The 16,799-nt window shown below is 48.5% G+C and overlaps 1 protein-coding gene across 1 annotated transcript; it reads left to right on the top strand.

Moving 5' to 3' along the window:
• Positions 1 to 240: 240 nt before the first annotated feature.
• Positions 241 to 16,691, top strand: MRPS18A (mitochondrial ribosomal protein S18A). The gene is made up of 6 exons (XM_079780225.1): positions 241 to 381; positions 7,502 to 7,533; positions 9,906 to 10,013; positions 12,688 to 12,811; positions 13,010 to 13,079; positions 15,992 to 16,691. Exons 1-6 carry the CDS (start codon positions 270 to 272, stop codon positions 16,137 to 16,139), a joined length of 594 nt encoding a protein of 197 aa, XP_079636351.1. The 5' UTR covers positions 241 to 269; the 3' UTR covers positions 16,140 to 16,691.
• Positions 16,692 to 16,799: the final 108 nt, after the last annotated feature.

The raw sequence follows: 16,799 nt of genomic DNA on the forward strand, positions 1-16,799 counted from the left end.
GAAGCCTGCCAGGGAACGAAAGCGACCTCGGAGGCTTCGGGGACTGGCAGATGGGAGCTGGAAGCCCTCCCCTATTCCTCGGAATGAAGCACAGCCTTGACACAGAAGCCTCTCCCCTTTGCCAAAAGCTAGAAAGGTGAGGGGAAAGGAAGCGACAGGGGTAACAGAGCGAGAAGCCCACAACCTGCACAAGTCTCGCCCACCACAGCGGCTGCGCGTGCGCCGTTCCGGAAGCGGAAGTGCCCAAGAGGTCATCGTTGGTCTTCAAGATGGCGGCCCTCAGTGCACTGGTGTCCGGGTGTGGGAGGCTCTTCCGAGGGCTTCTGGCCGGCCCTGCCGCGACCAGCTGGGCTCGGCCTCCAGATCGCGGGTTCAGGGAAGGTGAGTCCCCATTCCCGGCGACTTCCCAAAGCTGAAGAGGGGGGCGGCGGGGCCTCTTCCTCCAGCCGCCGCGCCCCTCCTTCCCTTCGCGCGGTTCCGAAACGTCGGAGATGCTGGCGCTCCCAGGGCGCTAGAAAGCCCCTTCCAGACCCTGGTGCTATTGTCTTGACTTCCCACCCCTCGCGAGCGTCCTCACGGGCAGGGGCGGGGGCGGAGGGGGAGGACGGAGAGAAAGACCTGCTTAGTGAGCAGGGACAGAAGAGAAACCTGTCCCCGGGTTCAGAAAAGTTTTCGGTAAGGGTCTGCATGCTAATTCTCCCTTCCGTAGTCTCCGGACGGCCGCCTCATTCATTAAAGTGCCCGTGGATCAGGAGGGAAGGACATCTGGAGACCTTCCCAAGCGTCTCCCTTTCCAGTTTTTCATCTGAAAGTGCTGTGATCTGATGGCGGCTTTTTCTGCCCGGGCCGCTAGTCTCCCAGAGAGGAAAGGCTATTGAACAGCTGAAACAGAGGCAAATGCTGAATGGTATTACTGCTTTTCATTCATCTTAAGTCTGGAAAGGCTTATGGGGAAACGTATATTCTAACCAAGTGCTTTACTTCAGGCTGTCAAGGAATTCTGAAGAGGAGAAAAAAAAAAAATTCAGCCCTTTTCCTGAGAAGTTCGGTTCTAAGGAGATGATATGTGTACGCTGCAATAAAGGGCAGGGAGATTCGGTTACTGGGAACAGCAAACCAAATTGGAAGTTTTCATGAGGAGGAAGTCTTGAATGGGCTTATAAAAGGGTGGGATCTGGCGGAGAGTGAAAAAGGTCTTTCAAGACATAGCCTTCCTTTGTGCACTGCTGCAAGCAGGAAAGGATGAGTGGTGTGGGCCTTCTTGAAGATTCTGGCACAGTATTGACCAGCATGTCCTTTAACTAAAACAGACATATCCAGAGGAAAAGAGTGATCATTGTTTTCAGAGGGAACAGGAAAGTTCAAAAAGAGCCTAATGAAGAGGCTATTGGATTTGTTTTGGGAGAGATCTCTTTTTTTTAGCTTTCAAACAGCAATTCCAAGAGAATGGGAAATCAAAGAGAGAGTTCATGAGGAAATGGAAATAGCAGGTATGTGTAAAAAACTTAGCTATGAAGGGAAGATGGAGCATTTGCTAGGAAGAACAACAAAATCCCGATACTGCCTGGTTAACATTAGGCAAGCTAATCCATTCATAAAGAAAGACACCAAAGAGACCATGCTGCTAATAAAAAGGACTTGGAAAAGGTGTTGTATCTTATTCCCATGCTGAAAACCAAGCATATGCCCATAACATTTTTGAAGGTGTCTACCAAGTGTCCAACATTAATGGCTGCAATTTACATATCCTTTATGAAATTAAAAGTTGAAAACTGCTTTGCTATGTTCCCAGAGGATAACCAAGAGCAATCGTTTTGGTTTGTTCTTTTACAAAGGAATATTTTAGATTCAAATTTTTTCTGTTGGAAAGTTTGTGAAATGATGGACTGTATAATCAGGTGGGTATCTGAAGGCCTCCTCTCCATAAATACCTGGGTTGGTTGCTCTTCTTGGTTACTCACTGTCAGACCTAAAAGCTAAATTGAATTGATGTCGTCTTAAAGAAGAACCAACCACCTGTCTCCAAAGCCTTTTTTTTTTTTAATTGATTTGAGAGAGAGAGAAACATCGATCTGTTGTTCCACTCATTTATGCATTCATTAGTTGATTCCTGTCTGTGCCCTGACCAGAGATCGAATCCGCAACCTTGGTGTATCGAAACAAATCCAATGGTCTCTAACCAACTGAGCTACTCAGCCAGGGCTCCAAAGCATTTCAATGAAAAAAACTTTCCTTGATATTCTACCCCCTATGTATAAAGTACAAAATATTACACATATACCTAATTTTGACTGGTCCCAGCTGGTATATTTGACACTCAAATAATATTGTACACTTAGAATTTAATGTTGTGGAGAGGAAGCTGGAATCAGATAATACTATTTAATTTTAGTCAGAGTTCATGAGTACTCAGTGCCAGGACTCCTGCCTGTAAAGACTCTAAGTCTAACGCGGTGGTTCTCAATTGGGAGGAGTTCTGTTCCCCAAGGAACTTTTGGCAATGTCTAGAGACATTTTTAGTTGTCACAACTGATACTCCTGGCTTCTGGTGGGTAGAGTCCAGGAATGCTACTGTCATCTTACAGTGCACATGATAGCTTCCCACAACAAACTACATGGCATAAAATGTGAGTCATGCTGCTGTTGAGAAAACCTGGTCTAAAGTTTGACCAGAGCGACAGACAAGGCCAAAAAATAGGCCCTAACCAGTTTGGCTCAGTGGATAGAGTGCTGGCCCTCGGACTGAAAGGCCCCAGGTTCAATTGCAGGATCCCCGGCCCTGGATCAGGAGGCAACAAATCCATATGTCTCTCTCACATTGATGTTTCTCTCTGTGTCTCTCCCCCTCCCTTCCACTCTCTCTAAAAATCATTGGAAAAATATCCTCTGGTGAGAATTAACAAAAAGTATATATTATTATGGAAGGAACACAAAAATGGAAATTGTGGTTTATTAAGTGCCTGCTGCAAACACTGTGCCAGGTTTTTCACCTACATTTATTTAATCTTCCCAGCAATCCTTAAAGGTGGATATTACTGACGTTTTTACAAATGAGGTCCAGAGGGGTTCAGTAACTGCTCAACATCACACAGCCAGTGAGTGGTGGAGTTGAAAGTAAAGCCAGTGCTCTTCCCTCTCCACCAGTAACATCACCTCAGTTCTTCATGGCAGGGCTTCCTCGTGGTTCCCTCCCTTCCCTGAAAGCCCACATCGTTAACTTGCTGAAGACCATTTAGTGTCTTTATGGTTAGCACTGCCAGACTTAGCAAAGATTGTGTTAGACCTTATTCCTGCATTATCACTCATAGAGCTTTTATGAAGGAAACATATTTAAAACAAGAAAAATAGCCCTATCCAGTTTGGCTCAGTGAATAAAGCATCGGCCTGCAGACTAAAAGGTCCCAGGTTCGATTCCGGTCAAGGGCATATACCTTGGTTGCAGGCACATCCCCAGTAGGGGTGTGCAGGAGGCAACTGATCGATGTTTCTCTCCCATTGATGTTTCTGACTCTCTATCCTTCTCCCTTCCTCTCTGTAGAAAAATCAATAAAATATATTTTTTTAATAAAACAAGAAAAATAAGCATGTTGCTTATCTGAATGTATAGTAATGATCTATCAGACACCTAGATCAGAAAGAGTTGAAATGATTAAAGGCTGAAGGGAATTTTATTCATCTTTTCCAGTTAGCTATAGCATTTCAGACAAGGCAGCCCTATAGCTGAAAGCTTTGAGAGAGGAGTGAGCAAGTTGGGGCTTTATAGAATTGCAGCAATAAGACTCATCCTAAAGCATCGTGCAGAGGGACATTCCCTCAGGGGGTCCAAGGGAAAAGTGGGAGGTGATGAGAGAATCAGAACATTTCAGTGGTAGAATGAAAGATGAACAGAAGAACGTGGTGCTTGGGAGAGGAGGGAGTTTGAGAAAATAGTTAATGACCAGAAGTGCACCTCAAACATGCACTTTACTCCTGACCCTCTAATACTGTCAGTGCCACCTCTTAGCCATCCTGCCATTCAGTTACTCCATTCCTTCATACTCTGGGACTTGGTTTCCATGGACCCTTTCCAAGAAGGACCTTGGTCTCTGGGCACTTTGTGTAGCAGTGCCTCCACTCCTCATCGTTAATCTTTCCTCACTTCCTCCTTTACTTAAACAGTTGGGCTGTTCACTGTCTGTGTTTATGTGGCCATCAAGGTCTTTCTGTGTTCACTGCAATCTTACCGCAATGCTGTTTGCTCTGGACTGTTATAATTCAGTTATCTTGGACTCCATCCTAGACGAGTATTTACTGAAGCACTCAAAGGACCTCTTTACGAGGCATGGACTTTATTATAGTGAAGTTCCCATACTTGGTTTAGTTCCCTTTCCTCCCCTAGGGCAAAGACTGTCTTCCTATTCTGTTGTAACTCCTCAATAGGTGGAGCTGGCTGTACCTCCACCGGTGCTCAGCAAATCTGTTGCCTCCTGTGGAACAGATTATTTGATTTGTATGAGAAGTGCCTGTCTTTGAAGATTTTGGCCCTTGGTTCTAGTTTAGAAAACGGCTTCATTTCTTTCCTGAGTTTACTTGATATAACCATTTCTCAGAACACGACGGTGATTCCATCTTTTTCTAAACAAGTTCTATGTTAGTGCCTAAATCTCTTAGTCCAGCTTTTCTTAGCCACCCCCACTTCTCTTAAATGGAGAGGAGGCCAGGGACAAAATGGATCTCAGGTTTTGTTTGGTTTTGACATGCTTTGTATGCACACTGAAAATCAATACTATTTTGATTCCTATCTCCTGTTTTGAGAGGCTTAAAATCTATCAAAGCCTCTTCAGGCTCCAGCCAGGCCTTCTGCCCTAGCACTGAGACACCGCCCTGATTAATCTCAATCTCCAGTGAATTCTCAGGTCATTCCTTCTGGTTTGACAAATTATCTCTATTAGATAAGCATCTGCCTAATGTTTTACCCACTGGCTTATAGTAAGATGATTCACTGGCTCAGAGTTGCTGTGTGGGGAGCTTGTGAACAGTGGAGCTTGCCATGGTCTTTGATCTCTTTTCCAGGGGCCAGTGGGATGACTTCAAGGTTTGGTTCTTTGCCGGGAGTGATGTGTGTTTTGTTAGACTTGTTTACCTCATGATTAGGACCCAAGTGCCTCCATGGAGAAGAAACCACATGTTTATCCGCTTTGTGTTTCGGGGCATTGTTCTCGTGCTGACTCGAGTGGTATCAGAATGGTTCTCCTTTTGTTTCTGATCATGATTCTTAAAAACTTTCCTCCTACCTGTTGTTGCTCTAATTCCCTCACCCTCCATCCAACTTAGTTTTTTACAAATTTGCAATGTTTCTGGGGTGCCTAGAAGCCCTACTGGGCTGGAGCTGTGCCCTCCTTCTGCACCCCCATGTTTATAGGTTGACACATTACAGTGACAGTCCCTTTGCAACTGTGCTGGCCTCCAGACTGAGCACCAGGCTGAGTCTCACCCACATCCCGTTTAGGCGGGTCTCTGTTCTGAACAAGTAGATCCGTGTGTGGGGTGACGCATTTCCTTTTACAGGGAGAAACCTAGTTTGTCTTTATGAATTGATTGGTAACTACAGTGTTTGGGAGAAAGCCTCAGGGCCTTTCTTGCCATTGTTACAACTCTGTGTGTCTGGAGTTGGAAATGGAAAGGCTCTCTCAGGTTGGTTATTTAGAAGTAAGGAGTCTTTATGAATAGCCGTGCCCAGAAACAAATGGGAAGCAATTTCAGCAGTCTGTGTCCAATTAGGTGTCACAGCGATCACAGATGCTGCTGTGGGACTCTGGTTGGGTTAGAATTGCCTCACTTTTTTTCCTTAGACATATTCTTTCTCTCTTATTGTTTATTTTTTATTGCAAAAGCAGTACACATTTATTTTAAAAACTTTAGAAAATACAGACAGACATAAAGAAGAAACTAAAAATCACTTACTACCAGCACTGAGAGAAAACCAATATTACTATTTGTATATATAGCTTCAGGGGTCTGCGAGTCTCCTAAAATTCATGTTTAATTGTATGTATGCTAGGGAGAGATCCATAACTGACTAGATTGTCAAAGTTAAGAACCTTAGGCTCTTTTTAATCTGTAATCTTGCCTTGGCTAGAGCTGAGTAAAACTAATTGTGGTAGCCAAGCTGCTGTTAAAATATGATTTTAGTATGTGTGGAGACAGTTTGCAGTTATGTGGGCCCAAGTTTCCTATTACAGTAATTAGCAGTCAGAAGGGGACCATGACGAATATTTTGCTCCCTGAGAGCTAGTACACATTAATTGAGCATCTGCATGGAACTGTGTGCCAGTTCCTATGCTAACAGCTATGGCTCTCTCTTTCTAAAGAAACGGGAGAACAAGCGAAGATCTCCAAGAACTTTCTGTTTGATTATATTTGCTAAATGTGGGCTTTTAGCTTGGTTCTCCCTTTGCATATTGTTGAAGTTGTCACTCTGCATCTTAGTCAGAAATAGGTACAGCCTGACAGATGTGTGTGACTTACTTTCCCCTCAGGTTCTCTGTTGGCTGTCAGACCTAGAGGCAAAGAGCTGCGGGAGTCCCTTTCAGTTTGGAATTGCAGTAGTCTTCCTGAACCCAGTATCCGTAGCCCCTTATGCCCACCTCTTTTTTTATTATTGATTTTTAGAGAGAGAGAAACATCAATATGAGAGCAAAACATCTATCGGCTGCCTCCTGCACACCCCTGTCAGGGATTGAGTACACAACCCCAGGCGTGTGCCCTGACTGGGAATCAACTGGCAACCGAAAAGCACCTGGCAACACCCAGCCAACTAAGCCACACCAGCCAGGGCACTCCCACCTCTTTTATCACACCTCTCCAGTAGATAACAAAATGCAACCCTGCAGGGAAGAGTGGAGAAAAGAAGAGGATTTAACTCACACAGTTGTCCTCATATAGTTTCAACACAAGGTTCTCAGAATGAATTTTAGGAGTGAACTTGTCTCATTGCTTATCTACCCAGGGCCATTGGAGCTGTGTTAGTTCAGTGCTGTATCTTAGATTGTAAACTAATCAAGGTCAGGAATTATGTTTGTCTGATTCTCTTAGTAAAAGGACACATGCAGTGGGTACTTTTGAAGGTCTTTTACATGCTTCTGCTGTCGCCACCACCACCACTACCCCCTACACACACACACACTCAGGTCATTATTGCTAGCCATAGTAGGGCAGGATGTTGCCAATTTCCTTAGATAGCACCAAGATGAATCTTGGCTTAGAAAGGCAAAAGCAGTGTGGAGACTTAATCCCAGAGAGATGATATTACTTGGGCATCTGGGCTTGCCCCCACCCAGCCTCAAGGGCATAGAGCCTTGGCACTTGGAGGGGAACCCTGCACGCTTTCTCTTCGAGGTGGGGACTGTGGGAGAGTGCAGACTGAAGGCTCTATTTTTCTGCTGTAGAATTTGAGCTATTATTTGAAACTCCCTGTTCCTTATTAAATGGCTGACCTAATTTTTCCCCTTTATCTCTGTAGTGGTGGAGATCCAAAAAGGGAAGACAACTATAGTAAGTATCATCGAGTTGGCCATTTATAACCTCTTTAACACTTGGAGCTGCCTGGCTGCTCCTTTGAGGGAGGGAAAGAGGGAGGTCCAAACTGGGCTCCTAGCTCCAGGATCAGGTCCCTCTGTGACCATAAATCTCACAGTCTACTATTTTTCAAGCTGTGTGCTATAGTGTGGTTAATCAGGAACAGTCCCTTGTACCTGGATTGAAGCATCTATTATTTAAAATGGCCATGTGGATGACAAGGTCTCAGAGGTCTTTACTGATAATGTTCTTTGGAAGGTGATAAATTAGTTTTCCAAAGGGGAAACTAAGGCAATGGCAGGACTAAAGGCCAGAGTAAGTTGATCCGGGGCCAGGATCCTGGATCTCCACTCCTTTCCTTTCTGCCCAGAATGACTAAGCTACTCCTTAAGTGGTGCCGTTAAAAGGTGACACTCTCTGGACCCTGGGCTACTAGCTAGCACCCTGACTTGTCTGTTGGTAAGAAAGCTAGAATGACTTGATCCACCCACTCCCCTTTCCCTGTTGGGCCATCTCACCTCCCTTCCTCCAGGAGTCATGGGGCCTAGATTATCCTATAATCCCTAAAAGACGGCGTTGTTTTCACATGGCTTTCCATGCCTCCAAGAAATCCACAGCCACTCCACAGAGCTCCTAGAAGCCTGTATAGCTTCCATGTCAGCCAGGGATTTAACCCTTCTGGCAGCCGGCCAAGCAGTCTTATCTCCAGATCAAGGTTTTCGGGTTCCCTTTTTGGGTCTTCCCTAGAATTCTCCCTCAGCTTTTGCATTGCTTAACCTCAAAATAGTTCTTTTGAGGGGGCCCCCATCCCCTTAGGGCACCTTGTTTATTTCCTTATTCAAAGCTGAAACAAGCATTTACCCTGTGAACTCCCTGCTGGTGGAGAGAAAACACATCTGGCTTCTGAGTGTGAAGACTGGTTTTCATGTGGGGCATGAATTTGCTGTTTGTAGAGTGAGCATGGAGACATGGTGGCATTAGGAGAAACTTGGGGAGGGAGCCCATCCATGCCTGGAGAGGCGCTGCCTTGGCTGATGGTATTTATTGCTCACTCTCCGGGGTCTCACTTTCTTCATCTATAAAGTATGATCATGATGCCTCCCTCCCTAGGCTGTGGGGGTTAAATGAGATGACACATGTGAACCATGATTAGCACAAAACCAGGCATATAATGGGGAATCGATGAATGTTAGCTCTCTCCCCACAGACCACCTTAACCCCTCCCATGCCTACTCACACCTACATATTTTCCTTAGCACACTTCTCTCTTTCTGGCCCTGGCTGAAGGGTAGGTAACAGTGCCCTGCACAACCAAGCATTGCTTCCAGCTCCTCTCCTGTTTGCCACTTCTACCTCAGGAGACAGTGTTGCTTCCCTTCCAAAGCCTCTGAGCCCTGTCCCAGCCTCGCTCTCATAATCCATGGCTTCAATCAGCAAGGCTTTCTAAACGCCCCCTCTTGCAATTGGAGCTGACTCCCAGATCAGTGGTCCGTTGCACTTAGTAATTCCAAGGCTGTGTCACAGAATACAACAGCCACAGCAGAGGTCATTTTGCACGTGGCCTCAGCACGGTTGAAAAGGTGGCATCCAAAATAATGAAAGCAAGGAGGAAGATGGGAATGTATTCTCCCATCTGTGTTTTTAAAAGAGAGAGAGAGAAGCAGCAGAGCGTACACGGATATCTGCTTGTCTAGGCACTGCTGGCATCCTAGGCTGGCTAATTCTTTGTTGGTAGGGGCTATCCTGTGCATTGTAGGATGGTTAGGTTCCCTGCTAGCTGCCAATAGCACCCCATCCCCCAGTAGTGACGGTCGATTAAAAATGCCTCAGACATTATCCAGCGTCCCGTGGGGAAGAGTGGACAAAATCATGGCAGGCTAAGAACCACTGGCACAGACTTCGCTCTGTAAGATAACGCTGGGAGCTGCAGTTTCCTCAGAAGGATAGGTGGGATGGGAGGAGACTTCCTTTGGACTCTACATCCCTGCGCAGTTTGAAACTTTTTACCATGTGCATTTATTACTTCTTCCCAAAGGTGGTTTTTGTTTGTGTGAGGAAGGAAAAGTAGCATTCAGCTGATACAGCAAACCTCTCCCTCTTGCCACCAGCATTAAGTTCAGTTTCCACTGCCCTTAAGGCTACCAACTCACTTCTCTGTGGACACTCCAAGACCCAACATATAGCCACTGCAAAACCACCACTCAGTTCCAGCAGAGAGACCTATTACCTGTTCCACAAAACTTCCAGAGATAGAGTTACACCAGCAGTCCCACCAGTTTGGGGAGTTGCTCAAGGATTAGTGACCCCACGCCCCTCTCCCTCACTGGCTTTCTTTCTCTGCCTCCTAGATTGAAGGCCGTATCACAGAGACTCCCCGGGAAAGTCCAAATCCCCCTAACCCCTCTGGCCAGTGCCCCATCTGCCGGTGGAACCTGAAGCACAAGTATGGCTATGAGGTGAGTGTGCAAAGACACAGGGCTCTGCATGTTATAGAGGTCATATTCCCTGGTTTACAAGCGCCATCCCTGCCCCCAGCCCTTCCCCCATGGCCACTGCTGCATCCCATGGAGCCACCAGAGACAAGCATTTTGTCCAGTGGCTCTCAGCCCTGCTGCACATTAGAATTACAGGAAAGCTTTAAAAAGCGTTCAGGCCCCATCCCCAGACATTGATTCAGTTGGTCTGGGGTAAAGCCTGGCCATCATTTTTTAAAACTCCCCAGGTGATTCTCATGTGCAGCCAGGGTTGAGAGTCATTTAGTTCATTGTCTGGTTGCATGTGAATCAGACCACCAGAGCCCTGTACCCGAGTCTTGCAGGGTTGTGTTCCCAAAAGGGTAGAATCGGGATCTGAGTTTGGCTTTCTTTCTTTTATAATGAGAGGCTATTTGGAAAGGCCTCACTGTGATCTGGAGACACATCATTGTCTCTCTGTTGGAGCTACAGAGACCCCTGTTTGCTCCAGCTCTTCTACCTCTTCATCTGTTTCCATGGGATGACGACAGTGAGTAATAAGTACCTTGCATTGAGCACTGCTCTGCATCAGGAACTGTTGTAAGCATTTACACATCTTCATTCACTTAGTTTTCACAATATCCCTAAGAAGTAGGTACTTTTTTCATCCTGGTTTTACAGGTAAGAAAATTTGAGGCATGGAAAAGTTAATGAACTTGCCTCAGGTCACCCAGCTAATTATCAGACTCTGGGGATACAAACCCCACGTAGACTATGATCCCAACTATTACTCTGTATTCTCTAGCAATGGGGAGAGCCTGGGAAAAAGGACACAACCCTGGAGAAATTCATACTTGTCCTTCAGAGTTCTGTGGGTGGCATTAAGCACCCTATTTTTAGGTTTCAGGTGATTCAGGCTCTGGGCCAATTTGACCTGCCGGTTGTCCCTGTGCCCCTCTGTGGAATGGGATGACTAAGGGCAGAGATCCCGGTCAGGTGGTAAGAGCAGGAGAGGCCACATGCCCATGGGATCTGAACAGAGTGACCCAACTAATCTCCCAGGCTGGGAGCCTTGGCTTGAGGCCACCAGGGGTGGGGAGGGGGTGTGCTTTCACTCTGCCCTGGGCCTTGCTGCTGCTGGCCGCCTGGAGTAATAGGAAGCTTGCAGGCCACGCGGCAATATTCACAGCTTCTTGTTACATGGAAGCTAGTGGGGTTGTGGCCATACTTGGAATCCCAACTGAAGATGGGGAGGTGAACCTGCCTGACCACCATGGGGCAGTCTTCCTCCCAGCCGTTTCCAGGAAATAAGACTTGGCTCTGTTTACCCAGCAGAAGAAATCCAATCCCCTCCGAGGTAAAGGCTAAAGTTGTTTTCCACCCCTTTCCACTCAGGACACCGTTAGCCTGAGCTGCACAAAGCTGTTAACTTCCTTGGCAGCCTGCAATGGGGGAGGCTAGGGCAGTGAGCCCAGTTTATTAGCCCTGGATAATCCAATCCAAGTTCTTTTCATCAGATTCTGAAGATTACAGGGGTGGGAATTGGGGGGTCTGGGTCCCTCAGGAGCTGTCCAGTGATTAAAACAAATCTGCGGTTATACAGCGAGGCGCCTGCCAGGGCAGCAAGTCAGTTTGTGGACATGACTGCTAAGACTGGTGTGCCAGGCCCCTGGGGGGGGGGGGGAGCGGGAAGGGGGGAGCAAGAGGGGGAGATGGTGGCTTTTATTTAACCCCCTCAACTATCCTGTGAGAGTTGGGGGTAGGAAATGGTCTCTTGTCTTGATTTTGGCTCTATTTGTCCTTTTTTCCTTGACTCTTCAAAGCAGTCCGATGGTCCAGAGGAAGCCTGAGAGTCCATTCACATCTGGTCACAGGGGCTTAGAAGATGTGGGATTTAACTTCACAGCCTTGGTCCCTTCCTCAGTTTGTATCCTGACTAGCACTTCAGAGGGAATGGCAGAAGGTGGAGGGACTGTCTACATGTATTCTGGCCTGTGGCACAGAGGCTTTGGGGGAAGAAAGAGATTTTTTTTCCTTGTATGGAAATATATGGCATACCCTCTACCTAGGAGAATAACAGACCTTTTGTCACCAGGAAAGATACTGCAGGTGAAGGAAAGATTGTTAACACTTCTTGAAGAGTTTCTATTCTCTATCAAAAGATTATCTTATCGAGGAGCTAAAAGCTTTTGGGATTGCCAGTGGGGTCAGAGAATCTTATTAAGTTGGGATTTAGCCCGGCTGGCGTGGCTCAGTGGTTGAGCGTCAACCTGTGAACCAGGAGGTCACAGTTCGATTCCCGGTCAGAGCATATGCCCGGGTTGCAGGCTTTATTACCCAGTGTGGGGCATACAGGAAGTAGCCAATCAATGATTCTATCTCATCATTGATGTTTCTATCTCTTTCCCTCTCCCTTCTTCTAAATCAATTAAAAAATATATTTGAAAAAATAAATTTGAAAAAAAACGTTGGGATTTAACTTTTGTAAGGGTGAAGGGAGTAGACCAGTGTGCAAAGCTCTGTGTGGAGGGAGTAGTCTCAGGTCAGTTCCCAATAGAGACCTCAACCTTTTGGATTGCCAGGGTCAATAGCCTCCCCTGAAGGTCACGTGGCCTGGCTTCCCAGCATCAAAAGTCCACCCAGGTGACCCTCACCTCCTATTTTCTGTTTCTTCTAGGATGTCCTGCTGCTCAGTCAGTTCATCCGGCCTCACGGAGGCATGCTGCCTCGAAAGATCACAGGCCTGTGCCAGGAAGAGCACCGCAAGATTGAGGAGTGTGTGAAGATGGCCCACCGAGCAGGTAGAATTCCCCTTGGGGCTCTAGGCGCCATCTCCCCATCTCCCCACCAGCTGCCCCGTGTGTAGCCCCTCCTGGAAGAGTCTTCATTATAATCCCCTCAGTGCCAACCTTCCACCCCTTGGGCTTTCCCTGGGGCCCCCAAGAGCTGCAGAGGGAGCTGCAGAGACCATCTCCTTATATGCTCTTCCCTCCACTCAGGTCTATTGCCAAATCACAGGCCTCGGCTTCCTGAAGGATTTGTTCCAAAAAAGAAACCCCAACTCAACCGGTAAGCACACTAGGGTGTCAACACCCTGAGCATTCTGCAGGCCCCCAGTTCCCATTGTATTCTGTCGAGAAGGCCATTTCTTGGAGCTCATCCCACAGCCCAGGAAAGCTAGAGTGTTGTTTGGCTGTCTGTTCCATCCCATCCAGCTTGAGCACCCACCCCCATTGGTCCTACCGAGGCTGCAGTTGACAGTGCACATGCTTCTGTCACCCTCCCCTGCTGCCCTCAGCCCTCTTTCCTCTTCCCTCCCTAAGAGGGCACTTAGCACAGAGGCAAGGAGCATAAGGAGGTTTGCTGGTTGGGCATTAGAATGTGCTAATCCCCTGTTTATGACATCATACTAGGTTGCTATGGGAATGTCAGAGCACTTCAAACTTTTAGTATCCCAGCACTGGGTTTATTAAAGGGCAAAATGAGGCTTTAAAAATGGGAGGGCTCTCTGGGGTGGGACCACTTTATATAGCTGTGCAAGTCATACACTGCAAAACTTGAAGGCAGTATCCACATAGACTAGATTGTGAATGGCGCTTCCTAGAGTTGTATACTTAACCTGCCCGGCTGCACATGCTGACCCAGGAGGTCCTGAGGTTTTAGAGAAGAGGAAGGCCCCTAGATCCTTCAATCAATCTATCTGCCTTTCAGCCTAAGCAGGGTGGCACCCTCTGGTGTAGGAGCAGACCTGTCTAACGCTCAGTCATCCTATTGTATGTTCCTTCCCTTCCCCCATATCTGACATTGCCATACTCTCATACTCCTAGATCTGTAATACCCCTATTGAGAGTAGAGCCAGATCTATAAAACTGATTTTGGTATTTATTCTTGTTCTCCTCTGTCAGTGGTTCCTCCCTCTTTCAACCTGTCCAGCTGCCACTGGATTTGACCAAAGATGGTGAAGCAAAGCAAGACTTAACCCACCCCCTAGCAAACCTCCTAGTCTGATCCCTAACAGAACCCAGGCACGAGGGTAGAAGTACAGGCAAATACCAGCCACAAATTCCTGGGCTGGCAGTGCAGGGCCAGAGCTGGGTCTTCATTGATGCCTCACCACCACCCTGGCCCCATGCCCATCTCCACCTGCCTTTCCCACATTGTTAGCTGGGCTATCTGCCAGCAGTCCTGGGGGATTAGGACCTAGTAACCTCTTTCTGTCTTTCCTAAATATGCTATGGACCATTTGGGGGTTGAGCCTACCCCCACCCCCCGACTTGTTAAGAGACAGCAGCAGGCCTAAGGACACAATCCATCCTGCCCTCAGGCCTTTGAAGTGAGGCCAGGCTCCCTCCCATATATCCGGTGTCCTTTAACGTGACACAGGATTGATGATGTGTGGGGGCCCTTGGGTTGCAAAAGGCCAGCGAGAGGGGGAGTCAGAGTCCTGGCTACGATGGAGGTTAATTCCCTTGCAAGGGACGTTATGATTCTATCCAGAGGCCCTTGAGCTTTGGGCTCAGGGGAGCCACATTTCCTCCTTCCTCTGCCCCTTCAGGAGTGGTAGGACGGAGCCTTGGTTCTTCCTAGAGCTGGAATCTTCCCAGAAAGCTGACTGGAGGCCACCCAGCCACCCCTCCCCCACCAGCTGGCTGCTCCATGTGGCACAGGCATCAGGCCCAGGGCTAGCTGAAGCCTAGCTTCCTCGGGTCTCTCCAGGGCAGTGGGGAGGAACACTTCTAGGGCAGCAGTTCTGGAGAAGCCGGTCAGCCTGGGGGATCTTCTGGGGTCCTGACATTCCAGTGAGCACTCTTTTTGGGAAACCAGCTCCCATATCCTATCTCTTTACCCATCCCCTCTAGAAACTGGAAGATGCCAGCCCAGGGGCCTGCCAGGTATTCCTTCCCTTACCCTTTATTCTCCTGCTGTCCCAGAACCACCAGCCATAGAAAAAGCAGACCCTGGGGCCAGTCCACTCCTCAGAAGTCTCCCTCCCTGTTGGGGCATTGACATTGACAGGAGACTCAGAAGTCCTTCCTGCCTGCCCGCCTCACACTTCTGCCTGCCAGCACCTCCCCCAGCTCTTACTCCACTCAGAGCTGTTTCTTTTTGCACAGGGCTGAGAGCAGAAGACTCCATTGAAATGTATAAATCAGCAATCATTTTTTACTTTTATCTAAAAATGTTCATCCAAGGGTATTTTTTTTTTTTTTAATTAAAAACATCTCTCATTTGAGGTTTTTGGAGGTGGCTGTGTTGAGTCGCAGCCTAGAGTGGAGGCAGGGAGGACCCTGGCCTTTGCCATAGCTGAGCTTTTAGGATGAAGGGTGGGCCTCTCTGGACAGGATCCGAGTTTCATTCTGAATGGAGTAAACCCCAGCCCCAGCCGACATGAGCCACTTTTCCGGGAACATCAGCGCCCTGGCCACCCCCAAAGGAGGCCAAAGGACTGGGCGGCAGCCATCTTTCCCCACCTCTCCTCCTTACCCCCATGGGCCCTCACCCTTGGCTCCCATCATGGGTTGAGTGAGGGGCAGGGGCCTACACCAGTTATGGCTACCCAGGGGAGCTCCCTGAAGGCTGGGGTGGCAGGAGGAGCCAAGTGGGGAAGAGGGAAGGATTCCTCCAGGCCCTTACATCAGCCCCTCCTCTCCCCATGGCTGAGGCCACAGAGGAATGATCTGCTCTCTGAGTAGCCTCTTTCTCCACCTCCTCCCCCAGCAAATACACATAAACATTGACAACTCCTAAAGATGAAGGGAGCGCGTGGCCCTGGGCTGCCACACACACACAAGAACCCAGCCCATCTGTTACAGCACACTCGGCGGTCGCTCCCAGGAAAAGCCCCTGCTCCTCAAGGGAGGAAAACTAGAGAAAGGGTTTGGTTGGACAGCCACAGCTTTGGCCTGAGGAGGCAGTGCCCACTCTCCCAGCTCCAGCCCGGGCCCCCAGCCTTCAGCCACTTCCTGGTCCTCCCTCCACAGGTACCTGACCCGCTGGTCCCGCCGCTCCGTCAAGCCCATCTACAATAAAGGCCACCGCTGGAATAAGGTGCGCATGGCCGTGGGATCACCCCTCCTGAAAGACAACGTCCGCTACTCAAGAAGGCCTCTGGTGCTCTATCAGGGTTAGCCTGCCCCGAGCTCCTGCACTCCTGCCCTTCCCGCGGCTGGCCTGGCCCCTCCAACATGAAGGACACCTCCAGTGCCCTCGGCCCTCCAGCAGCAGTGCTGGGAGCTGGGGCAGCAGGGCAGTTGGGTTCTTTGGCAACTACGATGGTCTCCTGGCCGGTTGGGGCCATACTCTGTGCTAGGGGACAGGAGTTTTGCTCAACGGAATGTCATAAACCAGGCTCATGTTTCACCCACTGGATGTGTGCTCACTGCTTGGGGGCTTGGGCCTGTTTCCGGCCAGTTACTGAGCAGAGTCACCGATCTCTTGTGCTGGGCTACATAACACAACTGAAGGGAGTTTGTGGGCTGAACAGGTTCCCACCCTCTGTTTTGACAGCTGTTAGTCTTGGGCCTGGGGGCTGCAAGGAGGCAAGTTGGTCTGCCTGGCCTGCGTACAGCTCTGATGTGAGTCCAGGAGCTGCCTTCCTCAAAGGGCTTCTGGCCGTCACCTCCCACAGCCATTTCCACCCGCCATTCTCTCCCTTGTTAGCACATTGCGATCCTCTGCCACTTGCTTGAGAGCTGGGTCTCCCGGCACCTTGGGCCTCTCCTCAGAGCCTGGACACCAGATGGAGGTGGAAATGCGGGGAAGCGGCAAGACAGAACAAACAGACCAAAC

The sequence above is a fragment of the Cnephaeus nilssonii genome, assembly GCF_951640355.1.
Source record: "Cnephaeus nilssonii genome assembly, chromosome: 9".
Taxonomy (NCBI): Eukaryota; Metazoa; Chordata; class Mammalia; order Chiroptera; family Vespertilionidae; genus Cnephaeus; species Cnephaeus nilssonii.

Coding starts and splice junctions, on each gene's coding strand:
- MRPS18A (XM_079780225.1), top strand. CDS start 270: ATGGCGGCCCTCAGTGCACTGGTGTCCGGGTGTGGGAGGCTCTTCCGA. Junction 382..7,501: donor AGATCGCGGGTTCAGGGAAG/GTGAGTCCCCAT, acceptor TTATCTCTGTAG/TGGTGGAGATCCAAAAAGGG. Junction 12,812..13,009: donor GAAGATGGCCCACCGAGCAG/GTAGAATTCCCC, acceptor CCCTCCACTCAG/GTCTATTGCCAAATCACAGG.